General features: G+C 33.1%; 1 protein-coding gene across 16 annotated transcripts in view; it reads right to left on the bottom strand.

Moving 5' to 3' along the window:
- Positions 1-1,870: 1,870 nt before the first annotated feature.
- Positions 1,871-17,358, bottom strand: part of LOC108688810 (tropomyosin) — a 41,024-nt gene continuing 25,536 nt past the window's right edge. For 3 of the 16 annotated variants that reach the window (XM_018195241.1, XM_018195235.1, XM_018195246.1), the window contains 6 exons: positions 15,974-16,091; positions 11,048-11,118; positions 10,532-10,607; positions 10,067-10,129; positions 9,027-9,096; positions 4,439-4,566 (listed from right to left, as the gene is read on the bottom strand). In XM_018195241.1, coding sequence (XP_018050730.1) covers positions 4,484-4,566; positions 9,027-9,096; positions 10,067-10,129; positions 10,532-10,607; positions 11,048-11,118; positions 15,974-16,091 — 481 coding nt within the window. In that variant the 3' untranslated portion in view covers positions 4,439-4,483. Of the gene's footprint in view, positions 3,071-3,445; positions 4,056-4,438; positions 4,567-7,471; positions 8,368-9,026; positions 9,097-9,789; positions 9,853-10,066; positions 10,130-10,531; positions 10,608-11,047; positions 11,119-11,915; positions 11,987-15,422; positions 15,541-15,973; positions 16,092-17,358 lie in introns of those variants that run through there. The other 13 variants (XM_018195239.1, XM_018195231.1, XM_018195245.1 and 10 more) reach the window with 8 other exon arrangements.

Genomic DNA, 17,358 nt, shown 5'->3' with positions numbered 1-17,358 from the left:
TATATATATATAAATATATGCTTCATATTTCTTATTTCCAAATTGCATTTACGTTGTTGATGTAAGTTATTTTATTATTCGGCGATTCTGAGGTTACACGAATAATATGAAAATTTTTGATAGAAAATTATTTGATATTTAGTTTATTTTAATGTCAAGCTCTTTTTGTGAAATTCATATTTCAAAAGCGCAGTATTATTCGTGTTGGCTAACATGACTATTAAATCTTTTAAAATAGATTTGTTTACTTTGGTTCATTGTTTGTTATCGTGTAGTAATAAATTAAATTGATCGTTGATAGAATGTAATGTTTACTATCACGAAGTGCTTTTTAGTGTCTTGTTATTATATTTTTAAATTATAAATGTCAAACTGGTTCCTCAGAAATGTATGTACATCTCATTTACCTGAATAGGCAGATTATATTATGGAACGATGTCCGATGGAACTGTACAGATTAATGAACCATGTAAAAGTTATATAAGTGTTATCTGTGAGTTACACGTGATGTCGTTTGAACTCCTTTATGAACGAAGAGAATGGATATTTTTGGAAACATGTTATGTAGCACTCTTGTAATTATTAGATCGCTGATAAGAGGATTTCATATTTTAATTGCAAGATACAGAAATATATGTTAGCGTTGTGTTTAGACAAATATTATATTATCATAGCAAATCATAAATAATGAATATGTATGTTATGTAAATCTATGGTTCATTATTGGTAATTGCACTTTCTTTAATCGATGAAATTCCTTTCTTCATTCTGAAAAATTCCTAGTTTTCATTCTTAAAGAAACGAGTCACAAAGACTTGTATCATTTTTTACCACCGTTTGTGTAATTTATTTTTATTCGCATGTGCTCAGTTTAATCATAAACTTGTATTATTACAAATATTCACTTACAAATATTCACAAAAAAGGAGTCCTTTCATTTATATAATGTGTATCGTTTCATTAAGTTAAATATATTATGTATTGTTTCTTCAGAATTTAACAAATAACTGTTTTTACATTTAATTTTCTAATATGATATATTTATATTTTGCTTAAAATATTTAACACGACTGCGTGATAAGTTTTAATATCACGATGATAGAGAATTTAATTGTTATTTGAAGAAATATTGCAAATTCCACGGACGCCATTAGTATTCAGCATTGTCGTAAAGTAATCAATATTCATGTAACAGATGCTCGTGAATTGAATTAACTATGAAATAACATTACAGTAAAATAAATATTAATATGACGTAATTTCAAAAGCGAGTAAAACATTTTAGTATGCAGAGATATAAAATATGCATATTTATTGAAAGTAATATAAATACAATAAAATGATAATTATCACATAAGATAGTCAAGATCGCTTGCATCGAGTGCATGTTTGAAAGTCTCTGAGCTTGGTCCATCACAAGATTTATCGTCAATCCCGATAACTTGCGTGATCATATTTGATCGTCAAACCGTTGAATTAACATTTGGAAAAGATTAAAGACTAAGATATACAATTTTCAGCATTTAGGTATGTTGCCAAAAGCCGTAGATGTATCGAACTTGATCGACCTCGCAATTCGATCATTTCAAGCGTACCTTTTTATTTGTAATATCATTCTATCTTTATTAGACTTCATTTCTTTCGCATCATAATCCAGCCCAGATTGCTTTGCAAACTTTTCTAATATATCATAGAAGCAATTTTATATGCTATAATGAACACTATATCTCATTCCTTATGTTAAAATGAGATATTTCAGCAAGTCAATCGGTAATTCAATCAATATTTTGACACAATACTGCACAATACAACATAGAAGCATGAACAGATGAGGATAATATATGGTATTTCTTAATATATAATGGAAAGAAACTTAAGCGTTAGCCTGATTAATTAGACCGCACTGTCTAATCGTATGGTGGAATGTGCAAATATAAAGAAGATTCATGGTTAATGATGAATGTTAGCGCTGCTTCTTAAACGAAATAGAAATGTTATAAGCAGGAAATTTGTCGTTTTTTTGTTGATGTTAATCACTCCAACATTATTAATTTTTTTAAGCCCGTTGGTAGATACAAATTATTGTAATTATATCAAGAATTTGTACAGTTCATTTTTATTTCCTGCTTATATAAAAGTGTTTTGAACACATTTGTCGCATGAATTAGGATGTTATATTTAAGGCCATATGGACTTGATTTCGAATGAGGACAATTTAACTTTCGAATACCGTTTTTGGCCCGTACTTTTTTTTGGTTAATGAAACAATGCGACTTTTAGTATCCTGCATAAATTGTGCAATTGAGCTAGCAAAATGAAAATAATTAATTTTTAAGCAAGAAGTTTCTTAGTAACCAATGTCGTTACAGAAGCTATGCGAATTATAGGGAATAATACAGATCTCGATGGAAATAATGAAATTTATTGGACGTAAGGGATAAGACACCTTGCTGTGCAGGGATAATACAAGCACAGGTAACAGAATCAATGTTGCAATAAATCGTCGTCATCATTGAACGGGAATCATGCCAGGTATTGGAAGAGTACGTATATATTTTTGCTTCCAAAAAATCTTCAGAAGCACAATTTTTTTTTATACGATCTTACCGCCGTTCAAAAAGGTTCCTTTCCCGATTTCTATGTAAAACTTTACAAAAGATGCTGGACGAGCTCAAACGTAGATTTCGATCGAGTTGGAAGAATGTAGAACGCGTGACGGTATCTTCAGCGAAAAATTCGAACTTAACGGTTAAATCATGCGCGGTTAACGCTAAATGTCAGCGATCTCATCCTCCTCGTCCTCGACTTTCCTCTAGCGAGTGTGTAGAATGCTAATGTAATCGGACGAGACGATGTGTGTGGCGAAGGGTCTGCGTGCTGGCAGTGTCGTTTTGTCGTAGCATAAACGAATCGTTTCTTTTTTCTCTCGTTTTTTTTTCTTTTTCCCACATGTAACATCCCCGGTTGTATGCATTTTAGCCTGCCTGCTAATATCCAGCAAGATCGGCGAACGTCTGATCCATCTCGTCGGCGATTGCTTTGTATTTACAGCGCTCATTTACCAGTACGTCTGCAACGAGAAGGGAGGGAACGTGGTATTAGTGGACGGTATGATGGTTAATTGGGTGTACATTTTAATATTTTTTTTAATTGGAAAGAGAAAGAGAGAAAGAGAGAGAGAACATAACGAGCACATAATCTTCATGGGTAATGAAGATTATCTAAACTTTGAGTTTAGATGATTATTATATCTGTGAAGCAGATTAAAGTGAGAATAGGATGAAGGAAAATTAGCTGGATTGATCCTTAATTAAAACCTGAGAAATTCACTTCAAAAGATAAAATGGATTAGTCTGTATATAAATAAGATCAAAGTCTATATACGGATAAATATATAATATAATAAGGAACAGGATATGTTTCAAGTGTGAAAGAAAAAAGTACATTAGATTCTATGTGATGTTTTATTTGTTCTAATTTCTGAGAGAGAAGTATTGTATTAGAAACAAAAGTGGCCTTGTACAATTTTAAATCGCAAACTGTTATAAAAAGATCATCAAGATACTTTCACATTTCAATTATATTTTATTAATAATACAATACATCGAGTATTTACTGTACTTTTATTTTTGCTCTACTTACCGCACGCTCAATTACTGAAGCATAATGCAATTAGAACTGCGCTTGTAATTTTGATTTAAGCGGTGTTTTCGAAATAAATAATTAAATAAATAATCGCGGCTCACACAGAGCGGCTGTATATATCGACGAAAGCTGGAGAAGTGGAATAGTTGATAAATAAAAAAAAAAAAGAAGAATATTCTGAATGCGGAACGTATTTATAGTACATTGATTATTATTACGAAAGTATATGCGTCGAATGGCTGTGACCCGACCGCGATCGAACTGTGCGTATAATGTTGATAATTATGGCCAAATAATTCGATAGCGGATGCGGATATTTGACAGCCAGATTTAACCAACCAATTCGGTGAAAGTGAGGTCCAAGTCGTCGCAGATGTATTTGTACTTCTCCTTCTCGTGGACGAGCTCATCTGCAAGAAAACATAGCGTCGTTAGAACGTATTCACACAGTTACTGTATATTCAATTGTACTTTGATACGTTCAGTATGAATTAGGGGCATTGATTTGCATGAACTTTGATACGAGATACTGAAAAGACGTAGATATCACATGAATCTTCGATCCTTTACCAATATATATAATAGTGTACATGAAATATTTTTTAGTTTTAAGCGAATGTGAAAGAAGGTAGGTATATAGAAATTTTCGCACTTTAGAAAGATGAGGAATTCTTTCATAAGGTCGGGAAGCTGCGATTTTAGCAATGAGCGGATTAAAAAGCATAGATGGGTAACTTACAAAAGATGTATTAAGCGCAAGCTAGATTTGTAAGAAAGGTATCTTTTTTGTTTCTTTTTTTTTTGTATTGAAGCGTTAGAAGGATGGTTAGTAGCCACGTTACACGCCATAGAGCTCGAAGAACGCATTATCCAAGCCATCCCCGACTTCCTTGAATTTCTCCTTTTCGATCACCATCTCATCTGCAAGCATTCGCAACGTTATAGGTAGCCGCTATTTAGTTAGAGATTTCGTTTACTGCGTAGCGTGAAAAATATTTGGAGAAAAAAGTGCTGAAGAGATGAAAGTATTTAATATTGTTAAAATTAATACCGCTAGAGGTAGTGAATTAACCAAGTAGGATAATGGTGAAAATAATTTATTTGAAATTGATTAAATAATTTAAGGATTTAAAAATAAATAACGTGAATCTTAACACAGCTAAAAATAAGATTCATCAACTGTTTCTACGACCCTGATGTTCATTAAATTTCTTTTGTCAGATATAACAATTTTTTTAGATAATTGAAATTTGTATCTTAATTTATATCTATGCTATTCTTAACTCTATAATAATAGTTTTTTTCATACATTTTCCTAACGAAACATATTTCAATAATTAAATATATTAATCATGAAAATAGTTTTTTTACGATGTAAAATCATTAATATAATCAACGATTATGCTATACATATATCGAAAAAATGTTATCAGTAAATTACTCAAATAATTGAAAAGGTCTATCTATAAAATAATATTTACTTTATGATAAAAGACAATCGTGAAGTTTTGATATTATAAGTAGGGAAATTTGTCATGCATTAATATAGCAAAATTGAATTAAGCAAATTTACTCACCGTAAATAAAGTATACGTACCATTTTCTTCCTTCATCATGCAATTTTGTTACGAGATTGTCTAACAACAAGGCGACCACACAGCGTTATCGCGTGGAAGTTTACGTCATTATGTTAACGGTGGAGGATTAATGTTAGCGCAGGTAAAAAAAAAAAAAAAAAAAAGAACAACGACACAACGAAAAACAAACGACACACTCTTTTTTCAAAATTAAAATATATATTATAAACAGTTTTATAATAATAGCAATATATAATAATCAATTATTATTACAATGATATTAGTGTTATTATCGTTCCATTTACTTTATTAATATTAAGTAAATTAATAAACTAAAATTCTCTTAAACTCAAGTATCTGCGTTTTCGTAATTTTAGCATTATTCAGAAAGAAAAAAAATTGTGGCTAACAAAAATCAACGATAGAACATGTAGGTCTCATAGTTGTGCTTTTCGCATTATTGCTGGTTTTTAATAACGTTTGCTCATGGCGACGTTAACTTGGAGAACAAACGATCGCGATGTTTCTGGATGGCCTTTCGATATCGCATAAGCTACTGTATTTTGGATTAGTTCATTGTCATCTTCGTATATATAAATAGAGACATACTTACGAGACAATTCAAAATAGTTCAAATTTCTGAAGAAATATTATTAGATCAATCTAATTAATCATACGTGATTATATTTAGAAGTTGTGTAATAATTAATACGTAATTATATTAATACTACATCAACAAAATACCGATTTATACAATACAAATCAAGCTAAATTATTAAATTTAAAGTATCTTCCATAATATGAAAGGTAAAATATTTCTATTGTTTTCAGGAGTCAATCCCGAAACGAATATTCGATTTATTCTACTATCTTCATGATCGTTCAATGATCATGCTAGCGATGGTAATACATGCATTTATATATTGAAACGGGAAGAGGACGATGCACATTTCCACATCAAAAAGCCATCCAAGAATATATTGCAGGAAAAGTGCTACAAGAATAACCATGACGGATTACGGCATCGAGGTCGAGGCGACATAAATTACGCTTTTCAGTAGAAAAGAAAAAAAGAGGAAATTTCTCTATAGAATTAGCGATGCTCGATGGTGAGCGTAAAGTAGCAATAACATTAACGACAAACTGTATCAATTAATAGTAATAGTAATAATAATAATAATAATAATTCGAGGCGAACCATGCGCCGCGAAGTGGAATATCGGATATGCATTATTTCGACGATCGATTATTATTTCCAATCTCTTCGCTGTTACGTTCGAAACGAAGCACGTTCCCTGCATTGAGGTTTGACGTTGGCCGTGGTTAGTATTTATATCGTAAATATATACAGGCACGATCGGTAAAAAAATATCGAAATGACTCAGCTAGCACGGGAAGCTGCGCTGCGACGTGACAAAGTAGTCAGTTGCTTCCCTGTTTGTTATCTTAAGTATTATGCGTTAATCAATTTTTCATAGGCTCGAAATTAAATAAATCATTCTGCATACGTACAACACATATATCTGCATAGGCCAGATAATTTCCGATTATTTTATTATGAAGAAAGAAAATAATTTGAATTATGGCAATACTACGTTGTAATACAATTATAACTGTTTGACTGAATATTGCACAACGAAGACAAAAACGTACTAGAAAATATATTTTTAGAAAAATTAATAGGAAGGTTTGGCAGTGGAATCCTCTTAAATGCATGGTTATTGCATCATTGTCGTCTTTGCTTTCATCGGCGGCAATGAGAAGATGACGCGACAATAATCTCACTGTAAAGCTAACAGAAGAAACTGACGAATTTCTTCTCGCGCGAGCTGAGCCGCGTGGAATGCGGAATGTAAAATGATGCAGAGTAAATGAACACTCGTATTTCCCTCCATTATATACAATCCTGCTACGCGTATTTTGTACCGAGAGAAACACGCGCTATATTCGATGAAATGGTGGACTGGTCGAATCAATTAAAAGATAAAATTTTTGTAAGTCACTTCTAAAAGATATTCAACAATATTTTGTTATTTAATAATTGTTACTCAACAATCGTTTATCTTTAATGGGGAGAACCTGTCTACAGGTGTCAGACGAGTCGCTGTTTATTATATAATTATATATGTACATTAAGTATATATAATATACAATATTATAATTATATAATAGATTGTATTTAAAATCTTTAACGTATAAAATTAATACGCTCAAAAAAATTAGTTTCAAATTTTTCATCAAATTTCTCTCGATACAAATAAATCCTATTTGTCTTGTCTTCATTTCTCATATTCGTCTGTCTAATACTTCACGTATTCCTCCCACGGCCAGTATAATCGTTTTCATAACGAATTTAAATCGCATCATATTCGAAGACGTCTCAAACCGGTCGCAGTCATTCCTCCATTTTCTTTAAATTAAAATTTAAAGACAGACTAAGCTAAAATCTAAAGCTAAAAAAAATCAGATTTCAATTAACTTCATATTATGGAACTATCCTATCGTCTGTCTATCGCGTATTATTTATTCTTCCTCGTTCTTTCTATCTTTTACATTCTCTCTCTCTCTCTCTCTCTCTCTCTCTCTCTCTCTCTCTCTGTCATATTGATCCTTTCATTCTGTATCTTCCTTACTCTTCCTCTCATATACATATACACATGCACACATTTTCTATTCTCTTCCTCTCAACCTACATCAGCAACTTACGTCACACGCATACAAATAGACACGCAACACGCACACGATACACATGCTCGAGCGCATACAAGCATGTATAGTACGTATACGCACTGCGGATGGACGTAATGGAGGGTATAAGGCTAGCCTAAAGACTGCATTTTTATCCGTTAATGTTAGGTGTGCACATACGAAGCTCTCGCTCCGTAACGGCGTATTTGTTTCTCGTTCACTTCTCGTTGCCGCCGTTTTGCTACCTACTTGCATTTATTTTCTTTCGATTTCTTTTTTCTTAATCTCTCTCTTTTTCTCTCTCTCTCGGATGTTCTCTCGCTTTCTAAACGTTTTCGCGTTTATGCATTTTCGTCCACCGCGAAAAATACAATCTACATGTTCTGGATGTCATGCAGGGTGGCCTCCATCTCCTCCTGTAGCAATTTGTTTTTCTCTCTCTCGGCCGCAAGGTCGTCTGTAAAGATCACTGGTTAAAGGGAAGTAACACACACGGCAAGCCACACGCGAGCATACTGCGTTTCGGCGGTTAGAAGGGTAAATACGCAAATAAAATACGGCGCACACACACACACACATACATACACACATGGAAAAGTAGGGTTTGCTTTACAATTGTCGAATCGTTATATTCCTTGTATAATTAGGAAAAACTGATCATAAATTCAAAATTTGATTTAACCGTTTCGATTTGAATTTTCTGGATAGAAACATTCTTATCAATTTCTCTAGTCTCTTTAAAAACAGATTAAATTTACAAATTCGTAATAATTTCTGATATTGCTTTGTTTATAACATCTGGTATCGATTCACACTTCAAACTCTTCAAATGCAGAGCTGTGATTCTTTAAGACTCTTAGCTACTTGAATAACAAATGTTTTCTAGTTATTCTGAATATCTAACTTCTATATAAAAACTATTTTCTGAATTCTTTCTCTCTTTCCGTTTAAGAAATTCAATTCATATTATAACATTACAAATATAAAGGATATCTATTTATATATCTAACACATGTCAACGTATTTATATATTTTAAAAATCTAGTTGAATTCAGATAAATCGTATTATTGAAGAGAATAAAAATAATTAATATTCTTTTTTTGTCATATACGCACCTTCGAGCCTGTCAACTTCCTTCTGGAGTTTCTGCACGGATCTCTCTGCGAACTCAGCGCGTGCCTCAGCCTACGCAAACGCAATACTTCGTCAGTCAGAAAATTATATTTTGAACGAAATTATCCATCGATTTCAAAAAAAGAAAGACAGAAAAAGAAGTTTTTTATTTTAATTATATATATTGCATGAAATTGGAATATAATTATTCAAAGATTTATAACTGCTTTTTTTGAAATCGTTGAAATAATCGGTATCAATTTCTTTAACTCACGCCATGCAAGTAAAACAAATTTCACGTCACACATGATTGCAACTACGCTAAGCTGAATCTGAATCTAAGCTTTGAAAGGTTTAGTTGCGACACACTCTATATTACACAATTAATATGCTATTAAGAACAATATTCTACTCTTTCTTTTTCGGATATAATAGGTTCACTCGCAAAGAAACTTACGATTATTATTGATACGTTTGTTTTTTTTCGTATCTGATGCGATTTGTGAAGCTTTACATTTCTATATCTCGAAAGTTTCACGCGTACTTTTTGTAAATCCTTTCTTATTCTTCGCGTACACAAATTAAAATTATTTTCATGATTATTTTTATCACATTTAAATATTCCATTTCTAAAAATATCTAAATATTTTATATTTTAATAAAAAAATAATAATATAATCAAAATGAAAGTAGAAATTTCCGATATATATTATATTAAAGGGTTTTTTATTTGTGATAATCTTGATCTTTCTCGCTTTCACTTACCTCTTTCAATTGACTATCAAGAATCTTCACCTGGCCCTCGAACGTCTCCTCTCGTTGCGTCGCCTGTTTTTAATCAAGCACAACAAAAAGACAAAACGAGCTTTCGTTAGTTCACCGCAATGCAGGAAATACTGTTTAGTTACTTCTAAAAAAAAATGGGGTCAGATAGCAAAACGATAGGGGCACGCGAGTTAATATTTTAGTGGCAAGACCTACGACGCGAGGATGGATCACACGTTAGAAAATGCAAAGCAAGACACTCCCAAAGGATGTGTACCTCCTTTAGACGGGTAGTAAGGGTCTTAATTTGGTTCTTGTATTCCTCCTCGCGCTGATTGGCCTACGTACAATTACGTAAATATTATTTCTTGTACGTATAACGCGATAATTTTCTCCAAAATATATGGATTATAAAATACTTGATCATAAGATTGATTATAAGATACTTTAGAACGCTTAAAACTATTATAAAATTAATGCTTAATCCAATTATTAGCACGTATTTTTATTGATATATTTTTATCGACATAATTTATGATTTAAAATTAAATTGAGCGTTATAAAAACGGTACATCACAGTGTACTTTCTATCCATAATATTTTCCAACATTTTAGACGCGAATTAATTGATAATTAAGAAAATCATTATAATATAAAATGAGAATTGGGGAGGCGATATAATCTACGGAATTAAGTTCCATCCTGATTACGTTGTACATGGCGCATGAAATAAATCATTTACCTTTTCCTCGGAGACTTCGAGAGACTTCAAATTATTGCCAACGACACGCAATTCTTCTTCAAGTTCGACAATCTTTCTGTAAAATTAATTAATCGTTAATATCACAATTTGTTTTTCCATTATAAGAGAAACATATCAAAAATTGCGGACAAACGTTTTCAATATTTTTTAATAGTTTTTATTTTTAAAATGTAATTTTAAATCATTTGAGAAGAAATAATACGAAGTTATGAAAAGTTATACAAATTATGTAATAAAACAAATTTATCTCCGTATAAAAACCATGAAAAACAATTAAGTTTCTATCATAATAGTCTGCACTAATAAGAAATCTTTCGTACTATAATAGAAGTTTATTAATGTAATATAGAAGTCATTATCTTTATATTTTAAAATTATGTGTTGAAACGTTCGTCGGTAATTTAAATTTCTGAATGATTATAACGAACAAATGATAGCAGGTGTTGCATATGGAGGAAAACGGATTAATAAACACATGCATAAGCTTGCACTTACGATTCGGAAAGTTCGGCCTTCTCTTCGGCGCGCTCGAGATCCTGTTCCATCAAGACTAGTTTCCTGGCGACCTGTGATCAACAGCCACACGTGTCATGCGCAAAAGCAAAGGTGATGGAAGTGGGCATGAAATAGTAATACAAAAAACAAAAAAAAAAGATTAGGTGTTAACATGCAGAGACGCATAAAAATCTGATATTTCCTGGTTTCCAAAGTTCCTTTCGGCTGCTAAAAGATTAGTGCGAATGCACTGTGCCACAACGTTAATTATAATTATGGGATTCGCATCTACGTCCATAGGTAACTCTTTGAGGCAATTATTTTAAAAATCAACTCATTAGATAATACAATATATCATTTTGGATGTATTTTGACACTATACGTCTATTAAAAGATTAATAAGATCAAAAAATTCGACAATGTAATTTTTATTTATTTCCCTTAGACGCAGATGGTGTCGTAGAAAGCCATTATTACTGTATCGACATATTATTTAGTAAACTTCTATGAGACGGTATTTAATTAGATTAAATTTCGTAATTCTGGCTTTCCATGACGAAAAAAGTCTTAACTGATACATAACATTTTTAAATGGTAAAATACGATCACAAAACATATCGTTATCGTGCAAAACGGGCACGGGCGTGGTTAAAGGATATTTCTGTCTTCTTCGTCATTGTCGACGAACACATTGCGGGCTAACGGTGCTGTCAAAAGTTATAGGAGCGAGCTGAAGCGCATCCAACGGATGCGTAATGGAAAGAAAGGGGGCGGCTGGGTGAGATGAGAGGAGAGAAATGCCATGGGATCGTTCGCACTTCGGGCAAAAGGTGCCGGACGAAAGATGCCTAATAAAAACGATGCTTACGACTCTCCGGCCTCAGCACGCTCCTCGGCGCGTTCTAGATCGGCCTCAACCATGGCCAATTTACGGGCGACCTGTATAAACGACATACACACGGTTTCTAACATATGTTGTTTTCTATCTCTCCCTCCTCCTCTTTTTCCTCGACGACCTCGCCGCCTCTGAAAATTCCGGAGGCGGCGGGATGGCGTCTCGTCGTCGCCATTGTCATCTTCGTCATCGCCGTCGTAGCCGTGATTGGAAGAATTATTATTCACGGAAATTCTCTCTTTTTATGTGCTCAAAGTCTGCTGACGAGCTCGCAAAATTCGTGCGATGGTATTTGCATTTAACCTATGTTTATGCAAAGTATTTTTCGTTTTATGAAAAAAAGAAATGAGCAACTTCGGTCAAAAGTATTTTTAGTACTGGTAGATCGAGAAAATTTACTGTATTAATGCAACATTTTTTACATAATTTAATACATATCTACTTTGCATTTTAAAGATATCTCCGAATTTGCACTCAAATTAAAACATGTCGTTAACGACAGACTAAACTGTTGCATTAACATCAATTTTCTCCGAGCAATCTTGCTGAACACTCGCAAATGGGTAGCATCTTCCAATTCTTCGGCCACATCGTCGAAAAACAAACGATCAGAGATAGCAGCACGCAAGTCGTGTCACGCAAATTGCAGCTCCTGATGGACTTGTAAGCGCATGTAAAACAGCAATGTATGGTCACGCTAGGGAAAAAGATCGTCGTAAAATAGAACTCTTAAAAACGCCTTTTAACTGTGACTGCATTGAGAAAAATGTCTGGTTGGATAAATTGAAATTCTGATTGAAAATGGACGAATTAAGATTTTCTATTTAAATCTACTAGAATCTAATTGAGACAATCGAAACTGATGTATGTAATCAGAATCTTCTGTGGTTTGTCTATTTTCAATTTCTTTCTCAGTATGGATTTGTATCAATTATGACCAGATATGTCTGTAATTCCATTCCACGACAATCTTTTATTCATGCAACACAACTTCCGCATAACGTGGCGCAATCGATCGTAAAATGGCTCGTAGAAATTTAATTGAGAAATTTGCGATTCGCGCGGGTTTGATTATCAACTTCCGCTTTCCCTTGTTCATATCTCTTCATTTTGAAAATTTTCTATTACAGTTAGCACGGCATAAAAGACTCTTTTACATGGAATCCGTTGTGTCTATGCATCTATATATTATATTTGATCTCTCATAGTCAGCATAATTCTGCGAATAACTCAATAAAAAGTAACATCCATGATTCTGAGGCAATGAAAACAAAGATTTTATTCAGCTCCTTGAGAAGATGCAAAATGAGCGTCTTGATTTTATAAATTGTATTTATGAATGTATTTATAAATGGTATTTATGAGAAAAATTATGTTGTGTAATTTCTGTTGATAACTTATAACTATCTTAGCAAATTTTACCAATTTCATAATGTCCCAACCATTTTACGATAAAATTACGACACGTTTTTGGGAATGAATGAAGTTTGTAAGTCTTATATATGAAAAAAAAAAAAAAGATGTTTAACGAAGATCGGCACACTTGGTTGCTGTTAGAATTTGTCGTCATCTCTGTAAGTTTCTGTAACGGTTAGGCAGTTAGATCGTTAATTAAAAGGTCAAAACAGACGATTGTATGGAAGCAACACTATCTACTGAAATAAATTGAACGATTTGCTTAACGACACGACAAAATCAATTCTCGCACACCGCGATTAATTTTTGTGCATACTGTTAATTAATGACGATTTAACAGATCGAATAGAACATCATCAATGAAGAAGATAAAGTGGTTGAAATTACAGTGAGTTTACGAGAAGTTTCAATAAAAATGTCAAGAAATTATGAATTCTCTAATGATAATTTCCAAGAAAAAGGATTGCGAGGACTTTTTAAAAATTAAATAATAATAAAATATTAATAAAAATAAATAAGCTGTGCTTATTAACAAAAATAAATCAAATTCTTTACAAATTAATTAAAAGTAATTAATGAGTCTGTTTTTTTATTCCTGAGAGACTAGAATTCTTTCTCAAATATCTCACTTTAAGTTCCAAAAATGTACTAGTTCAGTCATAGAAAACAGACTTCATATTGCAAAAACATGAAGAAATAAATATGACACATTCTGTCACAGAAAGTTTAGATATGTGTATAAAAAAATGTGTGTAAAATTAAAAAAACCGTCGTATAAAAAAACCGGCAGTTCACAACCGCAAATAATAATCCGTAATATTGCACGTATCATGTAGAAGACTGAAAAAAGATTTCGAAAGATATCTTATCCTGATGATTGATACTGTAATCTCTGAGCGAACAAATAGCAAAGTGTGTGTCACCGTAATTTCAACGTTATCGCGGCAAACGCCTATCATCACAACTCTCATTATTTTGGGGCATCGCATTCTGAATTCCAGCAAAGCAAAACGCGCTCATCTTACCGAAAGACAAGCTTGACAAAAGCAGCACCATTTATAATCGTTGACGCGCGGAGAGCCGCAATAAAGTCGCGCGGTCTCACGCGGCGTTATCACAAACACAATTGACAATATTCTTATTAAATTTAATAATGAGGCCGGTCTCACGGGAAAGTGAGCGACAGACCGAGCACCAACCGAGCATCGCGGCTCAAAACTTCCACGATGACTTTAATACCCGCTGAAGAAATTGAATTATAAACACGCGCGCATATGAACTTCTCCGAACTTGATCGCGCGGCCGTCTCTAATCTAAGTATCTAATAACAGGAATATTATATATGTAGCAATAACAAGATTAAATTCTATTTATGAAACTGGCACTTGAGATATTTTGTAGTAGCTTTTGTCGAAACGGAAACACTTTGAAATCACAGATACCCGATTTTATGTAAGTCGCGCTCGTAAAACACGTGTGAACACTCATATATATCATCACTTTTTCTCTCTTTCTTTCTTTCTCTCTCTCTTCCTCCGTTTCTTCCCACGTGACTCCTATATTTCTAAAATTCTCTCTATGCTATCTAACAAAATGAAAAGAACGATCTTTAGAACACTGCACTTGTCGCGAATACGCAATACTCTTCTAAAAGACGAAAAAAAAATTTCCACTTTCATTCGGCCCAGATCGCGAACACAGATCGACGATTCACGATTTGCCCTTCTCAAGATTTCACTGCGCGAAGGATTCTCACCTTCTCGCCTTTTTTATGATTAACGAAAATTTTCGCTTTGCAACGCGCAAAAATCGCCTCGTTTTTTTAACATGATCGCAACAATCAATTGATGATTTTAGTGAACGAAATATACCTCGGGCGAGGCACTTTCTCTTTATTCGCGACGGAGATGTATCGAAACACGGTGTTTTCGAGCACACAAAGAGAAGACAGAGAGTTACGGGGTTAGGCACTATTTTGACTATCGACTAGGAACCATCATCGTCATGATTATCATCGTCACTGCATCCAACACGCTTGACAGTGGTAGTCGCGGGCGCGCGAACCTCATCGTATTTCTTGTCGGCTTCTTCGGCGAGGAACCTGGCTTCCTTCAGCTGATTCTCAAGGGCATCCATACGCTCTTCATCCGCCAAGCTGCGATTCTCGAGAATCTTGCGGGCGCTTTAAGGTGGACACATGTCGAACGAAAGAATTTACGGTTAAAATATCGATTAGACAAATGGACTAAGTTAAGAAATAGGTTTCTGATGTCGAGAAACATCTCTGCTCAGCTCAGCTCACAATGATGCGTCTACCTGTGAAATTTACCTGAAAGATAATTCCAGAGGAGAACTACCAACCGACCTGGACGATCCTTTCTAGCTTTATACGAGATTATTAATGTATTAGAAGTGAAATTCTGCTTCTTCAGAAATTAATTCGCTATTCCTTCCATGAAAATGTTCCAGTAAATGTAGGTAAATATTTCTTTTTTATTTATAAATTGATGTCATCGTCTTAACGTCCTAAACGATTGGTAATTCGTCTCTAACAAAGAGAAATAAAGGGTCCGTTTGCCCTCATTTTTTTCGTTCTTTGTTCGCTGATGACCCACCTCCTCGTATTTCTTATCCGCCTCTTCTGCGATCAGTTTAGCCTGTGCTAGCTGCTGCTCCAACAAGGATACTCGGTCGTCCTCCATGTTAGTACGGTTTTCAAGGGCCTTGCGTATCCTAATGATTGATTGTTCATCGATTTTTAGAAATGAGTTAATCGTCGTTAAAAGAATAATCAGCACTGTACACGAATAACTATTTTGTCGATTAAAAAATGTTTCAGAATATAATCAAAAATAATATAAATACACGTATGTAAAGTTCAATTTTCGATTTTTTTTAATGTCAATTTATTCTATTATGTTTATGCATCAATTAGTTTTTGCATAAAGATGATGTCTTTAAATTTCTTTTTTATAATGTAATTATAATAATTATATCGTATAACATAAAAAAATCAGAGGTTTGACAATTTTTTTCTCGTGAAAAAGTACTTTATAACAAGACATGTGAACATGTACACATCATTCGTTATCAACGACGATAAGCAAGCCTATTATTTTAAGCATTTACGTACTGCAGTACAGAAATTATAATCGATAATTAGACTTTCAGTTATGATGAGTTTTAAATTCTTCCAATATCATTATAAACTAGTTATCTTTCCAATGCATAACTAGTATAAGAAAGAACGGATTTCCAGAAATGATTTTCAATGTAAATTAAGTCAGAAAGAGTTTGTGTAAAGAGTTCGCGTCGCGGCGGATGCGATATGTAACCACAAAAAGTAGGTCGGGATGTGGTGTTTCAAAATCCGCAAGATCTTATTTTGATTCTATTTGACAGACATTTTCGAGTATATGAAAGAAAGAAAATATCGTGAATTATCCTTTTCTTTATCTATAGACCTATATTATTTTTAATAAAATAATGTAAAGCGTAGCAATTCATTAGAATTGTTTACATCATCGTTACTTTGCAGTGATTACAAAAGCACTTATATACACCTATATCTATAACGGACAACGAAATTGGTATAATGATTACAAATTTCTGCACTTATCATAACTACATATGTATAACTGGAATATTAAAGAGCTGTTGCGTTCGGGTCTGTATTTGGCACGATATTAGTCATACAAAATTGCAATGCATTGCACTGCATTCTATAATTAAATTATCGCAGGAAAAGGAATCAAGAAGTTTCTTTCTTGCATATCGATTCTTTCAATGTAAGACGATACGAGATAAATCAATGTAAAATAATGAAAAGAAATTATTTTTTTCAAAATACTAACTCATCCATAATTATTATATAAAACTACATTAATGTTTATTACGTTTATTACGTTTATTATATATTACGTTATATATTATAACATGATATGTGAATAAAATATAATGAATTTAGAGCAAGAGTGGCGTAATTTTATATATATATATA

The sequence above is a fragment of the Atta colombica genome, unplaced genomic scaffold (assembly GCF_001594045.1).
Source record: "Atta colombica isolate Treedump-2 unplaced genomic scaffold, Acol1.0 scaffold239, whole genome shotgun sequence".
Lineage (NCBI taxonomy): Eukaryota > Metazoa > Arthropoda > Insecta > Hymenoptera > Formicidae > Atta > Atta colombica.
This window is presented reverse-complemented; position numbering and strand designations above follow the sequence as displayed.